Source organism: Helianthus annuus, chromosome 5 (assembly GCF_002127325.2).
Source record: "Helianthus annuus cultivar XRQ/B chromosome 5, HanXRQr2.0-SUNRISE, whole genome shotgun sequence".
Taxonomy (NCBI): domain Eukaryota; kingdom Viridiplantae; phylum Streptophyta; class Magnoliopsida; order Asterales; family Asteraceae; genus Helianthus; species Helianthus annuus.
Genome location: NC_035437.2, coordinates 171,372,395 through 171,387,797, shown reverse-complemented (window position 1 = coordinate 171,387,797; position 15,403 = coordinate 171,372,395). Strand labels below are relative to the sequence as shown.

Here is a 15,403-nt window from a genome sequence, read left to right as displayed (position 1 = left end):
TAATTAAAAATTATAAAAGCTGGGTAAATTTACAATATCAGGCTACAGAACAAACTAAAATTTAAGTTTTTAACACTTTATACTTTATAGCATAATGGCACTTTGACAATAATATTTCTCATTGTATTATAGCACTTATTAACAGCCAAATAACAAAAGAAATCAAGAAAACTGATCAGACCGGCTGAACTAGTGAATCTGAAGGACAAGCGATTTGGCGTCGGGTAGTCTCAAGTCGCGCATATTACTTTCACATATCTAGATTATTTTTAAGATTTTTAAAATATAAATTGTAAAGTTAAAAGACACTTATGAGTTATGACAAGTAATGAAAATAAAATGGATTCCGGATTTTTTTTCATTTTTTAATCGGTGTAGAGGTTTAATGATGGTGAGTTTTTAAATAATATAGTAATGATCCTTAAAGGTGTCTTCAAATAGTTTCAGCAAGTGATGCAACTAATGCTGCTGTTAATATGTGTAAGCAACATGCACAGGTATTGTTTTTATGCTTGGTTCATCATATGGTTTTTATTATTTTTTTACTCATCTTGCTATATAAGACCGCTGGGTGTGGGGTTTGGGTTGACATGTGGCGGAGATGAGCTCCACTAGGCCAACCCAAAAAAGTGGGGTGTGGTAGCGCCGTAGCGGCGTGAGTTTGGGGGCGTGGGTTGGGGACTTGGGTTGACATGTGGATTTTTTTTTATATTTTGACATTTATAAAATAAAACACACCACTATTTTAGAAAAAAAGTTACATAAAATCCTAATAAATTAAAAAAAACAACTTAATAGATCCTAAAAAATAAAAAAAAAACAACTTAATAAATCGTAATAAAATAAAAAAGTAGAAAGAGTAAAACTAAATGACGAGGAGAAGAATAATCAGAAGCAAAAACTTTTGATTCCTAAATTTTAGATGTAGTTGCTCTACTTTTAAATTACATACATTTTATTTTGAACTTGTGGTTTGCTTTCATCTATGTTCCTTCTTTGGTTAATATATAATTTAATTACTTATATCTTTAAGTTTTATATAATTTTAATTGTTACACCCGTGTGTCACACGGAAATATAACCTAGTATACATAATAAATGATGTATGATATATTTTCTGAGTAAACATGATATAAATTAGAAACAAAAGACTTAAAACTGAAAGTTATATGCTTCACAACACGGAATTCTTTAAGATCTGCAATTAACAGTTTGATGATTCAATATGGGATAAGAGCTTTATTTTTAAATTATTATAATTCATCAGTTTGTAAATATTTAAATATTTTTTGGATATGATGTATCTTTATTTAGAGTTTATATTAGTTAAACTATATGTGTTTCGGTCCTCTATGATGTGTTTTTTTTAGGCAATGTGTTATAGGGCGTGGAAGGAGACACGTGGTCGTGGCACCACCCGTAAACACCGCCACACCTGGGCGCGGGCTTGGGGCGAACTCGAGAGGGGGAAACTAGCTATTGGAATTCCAATGGGAACCCTCAAACTGTTGAAAATAAAAAAAAGTTTTCACCTATAATAGACCAGCCCCAGCCAATGATCTCTAGATCAAGTGGTGGAGGGCTTGCATTTCTCTTGAGAGATGCAAGTTCAACTCCCAGTTGGTGCAGAGTAGTTGGTGCGGAGTGAGGCACTGATGGGCAATGATATGAGATCTAGGGAAACCTGGGTTGGATCCTTGAGCCAAACGGGTTTTACCGGTAATTTCACTGTCGTGCCTACGGGCGGATGGGTTACCGGGTTTTCCCCGGAATTGGTGGTGGACTCGGGTTACTCTCGGAGTACTCCGTTTGTCCAGTTGGTGCCCCGAGAGTGCTCGAGATTGAGTTTGTTGGCCGTTCAAAAAAAAAAAAAAAAAAAAAAAGACCAGCCCCACAATTCAGTTTCTTAATTAATTCTTTGTTTAGGATGATTTGTAAAAAAATTAAATTAAAAGAAAAATTGTTAAAAATAATAAAAACGCAAGCTTCGTAATTCTGTAATCTATTATCTATATTAAAACAAAACACTTTGGTGCCACTTGGCATTATTTTAATCCTATTATTGCCATCTGGCAACTTAATATTCCTCACAAATTGATTTTGAGCGGCAATTTGTTTTCTCTTCTTTTTCCTTTACAAGCTGCTTCTCAAACACGTATTATTCAAAAACCCTAATTATGAGGTGATTCTCTGGCGATTTCATACTTCTTCAATTGTCTGAAACACAAAAACTCTAATCCAGTTATCTTATCATCTTCAACTTCAACTTGCTTTCAGATCTTAAAGAGAGAAAGGGTTCGACAAATCAGGTTAGAAAGATACCGATGAGTTTCTGACGGACCACCGGCGGCCTATCCGATGAAATGGCAGGTAAGATCACACCTCCTATTGTCTCATATTTCTCTTGAAATTGATAAACCCTAAATCGATACCCATATCATAGAAGTTGAGCCCTAAATCTATCTTCTTGAAATTGAAATGGCAGGTAAGGTCTCACCTCCTATTCTTTATTATTTTGCACAAAAACTGAACAAAATCCAATCAGAGGATACAGAACTGCCACGTATGTTGATGTGGGATGAGTGGGTTAGAGACAGTGATTCTGTATAGGGTTTTCATAGAACAATACAATGTTATCAAGATCTGTTTTTAATTCATATTATTTATTATAGAAAAAGAAAAGATCATCACCTTTCAAGAAATCACAATAAGAGGCTAGGGATTTTCTATTTGTTTTTCTCCCTTTTGTGGTAGGCTGACCTTTGACTTTATTTTGATGCAGTTATTTGTGGTTATTGAACGAAAGTTGTGTTGGTTGTTAAAAAAAAAGATAGAAAATAATTACATGGAAGTTACATATATAAAGCTGCCGGTATGGATGTTTCCTCAAAATCTTCACGTGAGGAAGATGATTAAGGTCTGGAATAGGCTTCTCTTGAAAAGCTATTGACTTTCGATCGATTGACAAAGGGTTTACTCTTTGGATTAATGGTGGTGGTGGTGGTGGTGGATTGATTTATTTGTCATGCCACTAGCCAGTTTCAAATAGTCTGTCCGAGAGGTACAATTTCTACAGGTAATTATACAAACTAGGTGTGGAGGTTAGGCGATTTCTGTTTCAAGCCATTGCCTGCTTATCTTAATTCTAAACTTTGTTTATCTTAATATCAAATGAAAATAACGAATATTAATAATGTGTGACTATATATGCACAAATAAGCTTTTTGTTCCGAGTTGAAATAGGTGATGATTAGCTACTAACTCATGAATGTTTAATCTATAACAGAAGAATTTGAATGTTAATTACTGGGAAGCTGAATGCTATAGGATCGATGCAAAAAATAAGAAAGTTTACTGTCGTTCAAGTCAAGAGGATAAAGAAGAATTTGTTGTAGACTATGATTACCTGGTGATCGCAATGGGAGCCCGTGTTAATACGTTTAACACTCCTGGTATAGAAGAAAATCGTCACTACTTGAAGGTAAACCGTGAATCACTCTTCACAAATTCTTCCACTTACATAATATAGTTTGACTTATATATTTGACTAATTGGATTCAGGAAGTTGAAGATGCTCAGAAGATCAGGAGGACTGTGATCGACTGCTTTGAAAAGGTAAGCTTACCTACTTTGAGCGATGATGAGCGGAAACGAATTCTTCAGTTCGTTGTTGTTGGTGGTGGGCCCACTGGAGTGGAGTTTGCAGCCGAGCTTCATGATTTTGTGTCGGAGGATTTGGTTAAGTTGTACCCGTCTGTTAAAGATTTGGTTAAAATAACGCTTCTTGAGGCAACCGACCATATCTTGAACATGTACGCCTTTATTCGGGTTACATAAAGCCAATATTACTTTATTTTTTCATTTCTGAGTAAAATGCCAGTTTCGTCCCTAAGGTTTGACCAGTTTTGCAACTTTCGTCCAAAGGTTTGTTTTTCCACATCTGGATCCAAAAGGTTTAAAATCTTGCCATTTTCGTATGGCTTGTTAACTCCATCCATTTTTTTACGGTTAAGTCAGGGGTATTTCCGTCTTTTTTGTTAACTTAAAGGGTCAATCAGTCTTTTTCAAGGGTGTTCGGTCTTTTTACATAAAGTAAAAAAGACTGAATTGCCCTTAAAGTTAACAAAAACTACGGAAATGCCCTCGACTTAACGGAGAGAAATGGATGGAGTTAACGAGCCGGATGAATATGGCAAGCTTTCAAACCTTTTGGATTCAGATGCGGAAAAACAAACCTTTGAAAGAAAGTCGCAAAACTGGCCAAACCTCAGGGACGAAAATGACATTTTACTCTTCATTTTTTTGCTTTATGTTTATGCTTATGCAATTACTTCCTTATTCCGTGCAGGCTTGACAAACTGATCACAGCATTTGCGGAAGAAAAGTTTCACAGAGACGGTATAGATTTGAGGACCGGTGCCATGGTTGTGAAAGTGTCAGATAAAGAAATTTCAACCAAAGTGATTAAAACAGGAGAGATCGCTACTATACCCTACGGAATGGCAGTCTGGTCGACTGGTATTGCAACTCGTCCGGTTGTAATGGATTTCATGAAGCAGATTGGCCAGGTATTTTCCACTGGATTTCCATTTTCGGTTTCTATTTTCATGATTACTATATATTGTGACAAGATTTGTGATCCTTACGTATATAGGCAAATAGACGTGTATTAGCTACCGATGAATGACTTCGAGTTGAAGGGACCAACAACATATATGCGCTTGGAGACTGTGCTACAATTAATCAGCGTAAAGTCATGGTGCGTTACTACATATATACCCTTTTATGTTATTGTTGATGAGCTGAAATACAAAATATGAGGAAAAGTGGTATATTATTGAATAATCATGCAATAAACACGTGTATCAGGAGGATATTTCGGCCATATTTCAGAAGGCAGACAAGGACAACTTGGGAACACTTACAGTTAAAGAGTTCCAAGAAGCACTTGACGACATGTGACAGGTATCCTCAGGTGAAACTATATCTGAACAATAAGCAAATGAGCAGCTTGGTCGATCTACCTAAGGAATCCAAAGGAGATGTTGCAAAGGAAGCGATTGAACTGAACGTTGCAGAATTTAAATCGGCTCTTTCTCAAGTGGATTCACAAATGAAGAATCTTCCCGCCACAGCTCAGGTATGACATCATTAAACTAAGAGTAAAATGCCATTTTTCGTCCTTGGGGTGTGACCAGTTTTGCGACTTTCGTCCAAAGGTTTGTTTTTCTGCATCTGGATACAAAAGGTTTAAAATCTTGCCATTTTCATCCGGCTCATTAACTCCATCCATTTTTTTCCTTAATCATGGGTATTTCCATATTTTTTTGTTAACTTTAAGGGCAATTCAGTCTTTTTTCAGGGGTATTCGGTCTTTTTGCATAAAGTGAAAATGACCGAATTGCCCTTTAAGTTAACAAAAAGACGGAAATACCCTTGACTTAACGGAGAAAAATGGATGGAGTTAACGACCGAGATGAAAATGGCAAGATTTCAAACCTTTTGGATTCGGAGAAACAAACCTTTGGACGAAAGTCGCAAAACTGGCCAAACCTCAGGGACCAAAATGGCATTTTACTCCTAAATTAATCATTAAGCTATAGGTCTCTTTTTGCTAATGCGGTTTAGTGATGGTTTCACAGGTTGCAGCTCAGCAAAGTTCCTATCTTGCATCTTGCTGATTGTTTCAACCGCATGGAAGAATGCACGACAAAACCCGAAGGTCCTATTCGTTTCAGAGAGTCTGGTAGGCATAGATTCCGTCCCTTCAGGTTTGATCTCGACATCTTTGACTATTGAAAGTCAACATGAAGTCTGACTTTGGGATCGAACACTTAACGCCTCATGATTTAATATGCAGGTACAAGCATCTTGGTCAATTTGCTCCATTAGGAGGAGAGCAAACAGAAGCACAACTCCCCGGTGATTGGGTATCTATTGGTCACAAATCTTAGTGGCTTTTATATTATTATTTTGTATATAATATAAAATAATAATAATAATAATAAAAGTCAGTTACTTTACTTCACCAGGTAGCAAAGGATGAGGGGTTTGAGGTACCGCCTCCTGGTGAATACGCAGTCGGCATGTACATACCAGAAGGGAGCAAAGCAAGATTGTGCTTACAAAGTATCTCAACAATTAAATTGATTACTTTAAATTAAAAAAAGGTTCTTGATCTTTGCCTGGTTTATGGTGTGAATTTGGTTAAAAAGTTTACAAATTTATTTGCAGATTGCTCTGTCACTCGGGCACACGGTTCTCGGCTGGCGTACTGTCCCAATAGATAATTGATTCAAGTTTGGGTAAAGCTGCTCTGCAAACCGAGCTTGTTATGAAACAAGTGTTTCTCACACCCACTGCTAGGTCAAAAGTCGATTTTTAGCGGCAGGTATATATAATACCCTGTCTTACATTTGACCATTCTAACTTTTTCGAGTTTGTCGCCAGTTTCCTCCCTAATGGAGTTAGAGGTTGGGAGCAAAATGAAGATAACATAGAAAAATCAGGGAGGAAAATGGCTATTTTTAAACTATTGGAGCAAAACCGTTAAAATGATCAAACCACCGGGAGCAAAACGGAAGTTTACTCAAAAAACTTATTTCAGTTAAAAAATAATCAAATAAGCAGTTTGGATAAGCAATCAAAAACACCCTCAAAACCAATAAGCCAACATCAAGTTTTATTAAGCAATCACAAATGCCCCTTAGAACATATATCTTGAATTACTCTGTATATCGTTAATTAACAATTGGAAATAAGGTTTACTCTGTTGGTTGAAATCAATTTACGGGATTAAGTTTGATACATTACGTATCCGAGGGTTTGATACATTACGTACCTGGGGTAGAGGGATGATTTCGTTGCTTGAACGTTTATTTCTTTCAAAGGATTACTTCAATAAATTAAACTTATTCATTTGTGTTTTAGTCCACCCGCGAACCTCGCGGGTTCTTAAACTAGTTGATAGAATATAAAAGATCTCTGGTTAAAACATGAGCAATAGGAATAATTTAGAATAATTTGTATAAAATAAAACAGAGGTAACATTTACTAAAGGAAATGAAAAGTCAAAACCAATAAATTTTGTATTAATTACTTCTAATATTGACTAGGAAATAAACAACAAGACCATTAGGTGCGGAGGTTTTTTTTTTTTTAATGAAACGAGAACTTCATTAACAACGTCGAACCCGAAAACCAGGACGGAAAAACAAACAAAACTACATATTCACAAATTTACACCAATCCCTCCATTCAAATCTACATTTCTTAGCTCTATGCTTGAACCAAAAGAAACTAACAACCCTGATTTCACTAAACATCTCATCTATACTACACCATATTTGCTTGGCGTGCGGATTTGGATCGTATCCCAACGGTTGAGGCGCTTGCAAAAAGGGGTATGGTGTTGATTGACGACATTAGGTGCAGAGGTGGTTCATCACTAGTTGATGGGCCTTCATGTAAACTGCCACGTCACCCAGGGGCATCACCTCACTCGGTTGGTTAGCCCCACAAACCACCACACAAGCAAACCTCCTTGTTGGAGGAGGTGGTCCGCAGTCCACTCAACCGGACGAGTATGGTTTGAAAGGAATGGGGACCACTCACTCACAATATATATATTTTTTTCCTTTTTTAGGGTGAAAAGCGGGGTGTGATGTGAATGTTTGAAATGATTTATTGTTAGAGGAAAACATGTGGTTTGGAGTGGTGATGGTTTGGAATGATATGTCATGCTGACTTGAGAGTCTGTTGGATGGACAATTATCGGTGTAAACAAGCCCAAAAGCTCGAGTGATACTCGTGATCGGCTCGGTTAAAAGTTTGAACGAGCCCGAGCATGAAATAAAACTCGTTTAGTTATAGAGCCTGAAATACAAAACTCATTTAGGCTCGCGAGTCTAGACGAGCCTAAACAAAGTTTTAGTTTTTTTTTGTATATGATATAATAATAATGATGATAACATTGACGATCTCAGCTTTGGCTCGTTTAAGCGATATTGAAACTAGCTCAAACCGAATTTTTAGCCCGTTTGAGATTGTTCTCAAAATAGTTCGAGCCGAGCTCGAGTTTTGAGTTTTGCTCACGAGCCGAGTTTGAACTCAAATAGATAGGCTCGAACCGAGCCACGCTCGAGCTTCATAAAAATATGACAAACCGAACTCAAGCCTAGTCACTAGTCAGGCTCAATCGAGCTCATTTTTGCTCTAAACATAACTACCACGTGTCAAATTTATTTCAACGAAAAAAAGAAACGAACAGAAATGGAAGACAATTCAGAACTCAAAACCTTCATCAAAATCTGGTTTACCGCCATCGCATCTCTCTGCTACTGCTACTTCATTCCAAATCACATCCCCCATGGCTTCCGGCGCTTACTCTCTCTCCTACCAGTCATCATCGTCTTCTTCCTCCTCCCACTGCCACTCACCACCATCCACCTCGCCGGTCCCACCATCTTCTACCTCGTCTGGCTCGGTAACTTCAAACTCCTACTCTTCGCCTTCAACCGCGGTCCGTTATCCTCCAAACCGCCGTTAAAACTCCTCAATTTCATCTCAATCGCACTTCTTCCGATAAATCCGAAACACACAGGTAACGAAGTTAACAAAGTTAACAAAGTTTCAAATCCAGATCTAGATCTGAATTCAGTTTAATCGAATTAACCGATTCTATTGACGATTAAAGCTTTGATTCTCTCTGTAATTGTCGTTGCGTATCAGTTCAGAGAATACCTGAATCGGAATGTGATTTTAGGTTTTTATTGCTGTAAATCTAGATCTAGATCTGGATTCAGTTTCTTCGAATAAACCGATTCTGTTAGCGACTTAGCTGTTAAAAACTTAAAGCTTTGATTCTCGCTGTAATTGTTGTTACGTATCAGTACAGAGAAAATCTGAATCGGAATGTGATTTTTGGTTTTTATTGTTGCAGATCGAGATCTGGATTCAGTTTCATCGCATAAACCGATATTATTAGCGGTTAAAGCTTTGATTCTCGCTCTAATTGTAGTTGCGTATCAGTACAGAGATAATCTACATCCGAATGTGATTTTAGGTTTTTATTGTTGTAATGTTTATCTCGGTGTTGAGCTAGTATTAGCAATAACCGCTTTTTTCGTTAGGTTTATTCTCAGATTTGATTTCGAAATCGAACCGCAGTCCAACGAACCGTATTTAGCTTCATCGCTGCAGGATTTTTGGGGCCGGAGGTGGAACCTTATGGTGACGCGGATCCTCCGGCCGACGGTTTACGATCCGGTGCGTGAGGTTTTGTCGCCGGTGATCGGTAAAACGTGGAGCCGAATGCCGGCGATTGTGGCGACTTTTGTGGTGTCTGGATTGATGCATGAGTTGATATATTGGTACTTTACACGTGTCAGGCCGACGTGGGAGGTGACGTGGTTTTTTGTGGTGCATGGAGTGTGTACGGCGGTTGAAGTGGCGGTTAAGAAGGTGGTTGATGGTAGGTTGAGGTTGCATAGGGCGGTGTCTGGGGTGGTTACGGTGGCGTTTGTGGCGGTTACTGGTGTTTGGCTATTTTTGCCGCAAATATTGAGGAATGGTGTGGATGTTAAGGCGATTGATGAATATAAAGTTGTGGTGAACTTTTTGAAGTCTAAAATGGAGTAAAATATGATAATCGTGTTGATGTAGAGTGTACTAAATTGTTTTGCATTTGGACCTTTACTTTTTTCTTTAAAATTCTATCCAAATGATTTTTTTTGGTTACTTTTCTGTTTTCTTACACAGGTGACGATGGGCTGGTTATGAACTATGAAGCGCGTTTCATTAATCATAGTCTCATATTAAGTACAAAACGCCCGTGACATTATGGTCTAGTGCCATTTTGAAAGTGGAATGAGACTTAGTGACCATTAGGTTTTGGGTGATACAATAATACTCTAGTAGTCCGTCAATGATTCAAATTTTTCGTTAAAAAAAGTATAAAGCCATGGCTTATAATTGTATGTAGTTTTTTATGATTTCGAATTCCATGTTAGAATGCGTATCTCTAAAAATCTGATCTTAAACTCACCTAAAAGTGACTAGAAATACCAGAGAGAAAAAAAATGATTTTACATATAGAAAGTACATGTTTGACCTAATGAGATATTGAAAAAAAAATTTGATTTTACATAAGAAAGGTACATGTTTGACCTAATGAGATATTGAAAAAAATTGATTTTACATATAGAAGGTACATGTTTGACCTAATGAGATATTGAGACAGTTGGTTTAACTTTTAAGTTAATACCTTTAAAGTTCGAGATTTTCATCACCTCCTTGAAAAACTAGATTAGAAATTTGTTTTCACTTTTGATCAATTTTATTATTGAATTTAAACGATAAGTTTTAACTCATTCTTGTCCTTAATCCATTGTATTACTCACAGAATAACCACACATCAACCTACAAATAAAACTAATAACATAATATGTATTCTAATTTGATTTCAAGGCTATCATACTCTTTAGCCTTTGGTTTTTTCATATGTATCGATTATTATTTCTTTTTGGGTTATATGTCAATTATCCAATTATCCATTATCCAACATATACAAAACATATGGGGGGCCAATAGTTTTGCCATCCTATTCGTTTAAAAGGACGGCTGCCCCAAATTTATTATTATCTTTTTTTATTTTTCTTTTTTTACTTTTAAGCTTAATTTTCATTTTCAACACATACAAAGAACATTACAAAGAATATGGCAGGGAATAGTATCTCTCTGCTATTGGTTCAAATGGGCGGCCAATCCTTCTCCATTGGACCAACCAGTTAATTATTTTATACACACTTTAAAATTACGGTTTTGCCCCGGAATAGTGTTTCCCTACCATTGGTTCAAATGGGCGGCGAGCAATACCCATTGGACCAACCAGTTTATTATTTTATACCCACTTTAAAATTACGTTTTCGCCCCAGTTCAAATAAAAATATGTTTCCCCCTGGATCAAAATTACGATTTTACACCAGTTTATTATTTTATATACTTTAAAATTACGGTTTTGCCCCCAGTTTAAAATTACGTCTTTGCCCCCAGTTCAAAATAAAATTATGCTTTTATCCCCAACTAAAATTTACGATTTTCCCCTCGGTTCAAAATTACGATATCACCCTCAATTCAAAATTACGTTTTTCCCCAGTGCAAAATAAAAATATGGTTTTCCCCTAGGGAAAATTGATTTTCTCCCAAGTAAAAATAAAAATATGACTTTGCCCCTAGCTAAAAATCGTGTCAAGGACCTGCCTAACACTCTTTTTACTTTTTTTTCTAGCAAAACTATAGTACTGTTTTTCTAATTGGTTAAGAATTATTCGACGATCGCCCCGAAACGTGGGCGGTGCATCACCTAGTTAAAAAACAAAACCAGAAGGGGTCAAACAATACCTCCACAAAACTACAAATAGTCAACACAAAAAAGTTCCACAAACATCTAGTTGTTTATCTCAATCTAATCACTTCGATCAAAACCAGTCAACCAAACAATTCCGTAGAAAAAGAAAAAAAACCCAAATACATACACCATGGGATCATCCATAGCTAACAACCTCATAATCTACATCTCATCAATAACCGCATCACTTTCCTACTGCTACTTCATATCTTCAAAGCTCCCGAAAGGTCTTTACAGATTCATCTCTCTCATCCCAATCATCTACCTTTTCACCATATTACCCCTCCATTGCACCTCAATCTTCACCACCGCCATCACCTTCTCCTTCACCACATGGCTCACAAACTTCAAACTCATCCGATTCGCATTCGATCTCGATCACTCCCCATTTCACCCATCCCATTCACTCCTCAAATTCATCACCATCGCTTCATTACCAATCAAATCCAAAACCGCACGTCCTACCGATCCAAACCGGTTCCGGTTCAAGTTAGTGTTTCAGCTTCTCATTTTCTCCATACTTGTTAAACTAGTATCGACTTACAAACACCATATTCATCGCAATATTATTATGGTAGTCTACTGTGGACTACTTTTTTTAATAATCGACATCGTTGCTGACGTGTCAAACAGTCTGCTCTTTCTTCTCACCGGTTTAGAGCTCGAACCGTCCTCAGATCAACCTTATCTCGCCACATCGTTGCAAGACTTTTGGGGGAGATGGAACCTCATGGTAACAAATACTCTGCGTCACACCGTATACAAACCCGTTCGGTCAGTTTTTTCTAACTATAAGTGGGCCCCACTTGCCGGCGTGATCGTGGCGTTTGTTGTATCCGGATTGATGCATGAGTTATTTGTTTATGAGTTGTCACGTGAGGAACCCACGTGGGAGATGACGTGGTTCTTTGTGATCCATGGAGTGTGTGTTGCGGTGGAGATGGTTGTAAAGAGATGTTTGGTCGGTGGGCGGTGGCGGTTGCCGGAGTTTGTTGCGAGGTTGTTGACGGTGGGGTTTGTTGCGGCTACTGGTATGTGGTTGTTTTTTCCACCGTTGATTAAAAGCCGGTTAGATGTGAGAATCCTTGAGGAGTATACGTCGGTTATCAATTTTGTTAAGGTCATTTTTTTTAACACTTTAATGTCCTTAAAATTTATGTAATTTTGCATTATTATTGTCATTAGTGGCAGCTTTGATGGTGTGCGGAGAGGACTTCTGTATAAGGCTCATAATTTTGAGGGACACGTGATTTAAAAAAAATATATGTATGTATGTATGTTATTTTTTTAAATAGTAAACACGTAACAATTCCAGTACAGCTCATTTACAAATCATATTTTATGGTTTAGATTTTAGAATTTAGTCTACTTGGCATTAGGTTTATTGGGCCCCATACTAGTTTGATCTTTTTTTAAATAATAATAAAACATTACGGAATCACATATTTTTTCAAGCACGAACAGTTCGTGAATTCTCAGATACGTCTCTGATTGTCACATTTAGCTTACGTAAAATTATACTACTAGTTTTTTTTTTTTTTAGGAAATGCACTTTTTAATATCTTTAATCTATAACAATCTATAGCACGTCGCTAAACGGGTTTGTTTGTGGTGGTATATTTAATTTGTATAATTAATAGCTTGACCAAATTAACTTGTTACTGCAACCAACCAGCTAAACGGGTTTATTTGTGTTGGTATATTTAATTTGCATAATTAATAGTTGACCAAATTAACTTGTTACTGCAACCAACCAACTTGTTTAGACTATGTGGTAGTCATATAAGAACTCGACCAATCAATTGTCCTAATTTAGCCTAACGTAATTTTTTTTAATAATATATACGTTTTAAAGCTTTTATTATGTAAATGTTATAATATAATAGATTATTAGAGTAAAATGCACAAAACGTCCTTTAAGTTTCATCAAATTTGCAGATTTCATCCTTTATGTTTAAACCATGCCAAAATCATCCTTTAAGTTTTATTTTGGTATGGGTTTAATCTTTTATCACTAACCTCGTTAGTTAGCCTGGTTAAATGCCCTCATATGCATAGCATGTGAGGAATTGTTTAGGACAAACCCAAGAACATCTACCCGTAACCCCTATTTTTTTATGTTGGTAACTCAAGATATTTAAATAAGTAACTTGTGTAACGTCACTGTACACGCACCCCTGTTTACCCTCTTCCCCCGTCGATGCTTCCTCTTGACCTTACATGGCGATACTCTACCCATACGCATTCCCTTCTCCACGCCGGTGATCGTCTGTCGATGCCGCCGTTGCCATTTATCTTCGGTCTGATTTCAGTAATCCAGATTCGCGTCAACACGTAGTTCGATCTCCGTTGCGCCATGGGCGAAGGATAGCGGGGGCGGGAGGGGGCGGCCGACCCCCCGAACTTTTCGTCAGTAGTGGAGAGTATGTAGTTTTCGTATAGAAATTTTTGGGTATATACGTTTTCGACCCCCCGTTTTATATAAATTTTTGGGTATATACGTTTTTGACCCCCGGTCGGATATCTCAAGCTTTGCCACTGCGTTGCGCTATATCCATGGCGGATTCTCTCGTTTCGAATCATATTCATCAGGTTCAAGTCAAGAATCAAAATTCTAGATTCAAAATTTTCTCTTTCATATATATACGAAACTACAAGTCTACAATAGATTTGCATTTTTTATGATTATATATTTTAAAACATGTCCTTTGATCTCAAATTGTGATGAAATTATTGCATTTTGTTTTTTGCAGTTAGGTCTAATTTAAATGGATTAAATCCATTGACAAATTGACGTAAATTTAATATGTGGTTATCAATGTCAGCGTAAGTAGTTTCGAAATTTGTTGCTTAAATCATTGAAATTAGTATTGACAGCTACTTAAAAAGATAATCACAAAACTCTTGTGTTTTTATTGAAAAGATAAGATTACTCACAATTGATGATTACGTTACTGGTCTCACAACCGATACTCTGTTTATCATTATGACCTAATTGTATTTGTATATATAGATTATGAATGAAGCTTTGTTTTTTATTTATGATCTAAAAAGATTTATGACCTAATTGTAAGTCACAATTGATTACGATGAGTTTCAACTTGGTGGATAACTAATGAAAAAGACTATTTTACCTTCACATGCTATGCATGTGAGGGCATTTAACCAGGATAACTAACGAGCTTAGTGATAAAGGATTAAACCCGTAACACAATTAATCTTTAAAGATGGTTTTGACAAGTTTTAAACATAAAGGATGTAACCTGCAGGTTTGATGAAACTTAAAGGACGTTTTGTGCATTCTACTCTAGATTATTATTTGATTTTTAAATTTATTTTTTAATGGTTTTCTTTTTTAATATTACCGATATCTAGTATCGGTTTAGTTTTATTTATTTATTTTTACTAGGTTAGAACCCCGTGTATTACACGGGTTGATTAAATATATTTTTATATAATAAAAAAGTTACATCTTTAATTACTCGTGTATAACATAAGTTGAATAAGCACGTGTACTACACGGCTTGAATAAATATAATGTAATCAGTTAACACACACAGTCGTCAAAATACATTTTTGGTAAAAAGAACTTTGATATACGATTTACATATTAGAACATTTTACTTTGTTTTTTTTTATTTTTCTATTATTAGGTTATAAACTTGTGTATTACAAAAATTATAACATTTTACTTTGTTGTTTTTTAATTTATAAACAGGTTAAAAACGTGTGTGTTACATGTGGCCGGATCAATAAAATATTAAATAGTTATTATTATTAAGTGTAAAAAATAAAAAATAAAAAGCCTCAGGTTCTCAGCCACCCAAATATACATTCAGTCCAATAAATCCACTTATTTCTTCTTCCTCTATTCATGGCCCATTGCTTTGTACCTAAATATTAGTTTTTAGTCTTCCCTATTTAATACATGTAATCTCAATCAAGTAATCAAAACTAAAGAGGAAAACAATTACAGAAAATGATATGCACTTTTCA

The 15,403-nt window shown here is 36.2% G+C and overlaps 2 protein-coding genes and 1 pseudogene across 2 annotated transcripts; all 3 read left to right on the top strand.

The window, feature by feature from the left end:
- The first annotated feature begins 2,087 nt into the window (after positions 1–2,087).
- LOC118479412 lies at positions 2,088–9,722 on the top strand (annotated as a pseudogene).
- On the top strand, positions 6,402–9,738 carry LOC110942098 (long-chain-alcohol O-fatty-acyltransferase). Its single transcript, XM_022183814.2, has 2 exons — positions 6,402–8,602; positions 8,942–9,738. The coding sequence occupies exons 1-2, from the start codon at positions 8,272–8,274 to the stop codon at positions 9,637–9,639; spliced, it is 1,029 nt and encodes a 342-aa protein (XP_022039506.1). The 5' UTR covers positions 6,402–8,271; the 3' UTR covers positions 9,640–9,738.
- A 1,799-nt stretch (positions 9,739–11,537) lies between these two features.
- Positions 11,538–14,431, top strand: LOC110944090 (probable long-chain-alcohol O-fatty-acyltransferase 5). Its single transcript, XM_035990066.1, has 2 exons — positions 11,538–12,438; positions 14,421–14,431. The coding sequence occupies exons 1-2, from the start codon at positions 11,538–11,540 to the stop codon at positions 14,429–14,431; spliced, it is 912 nt and encodes a 303-aa protein (XP_035845959.1).
- The last annotated feature ends 972 nt before the right edge of the window (positions 14,432–15,403 follow it).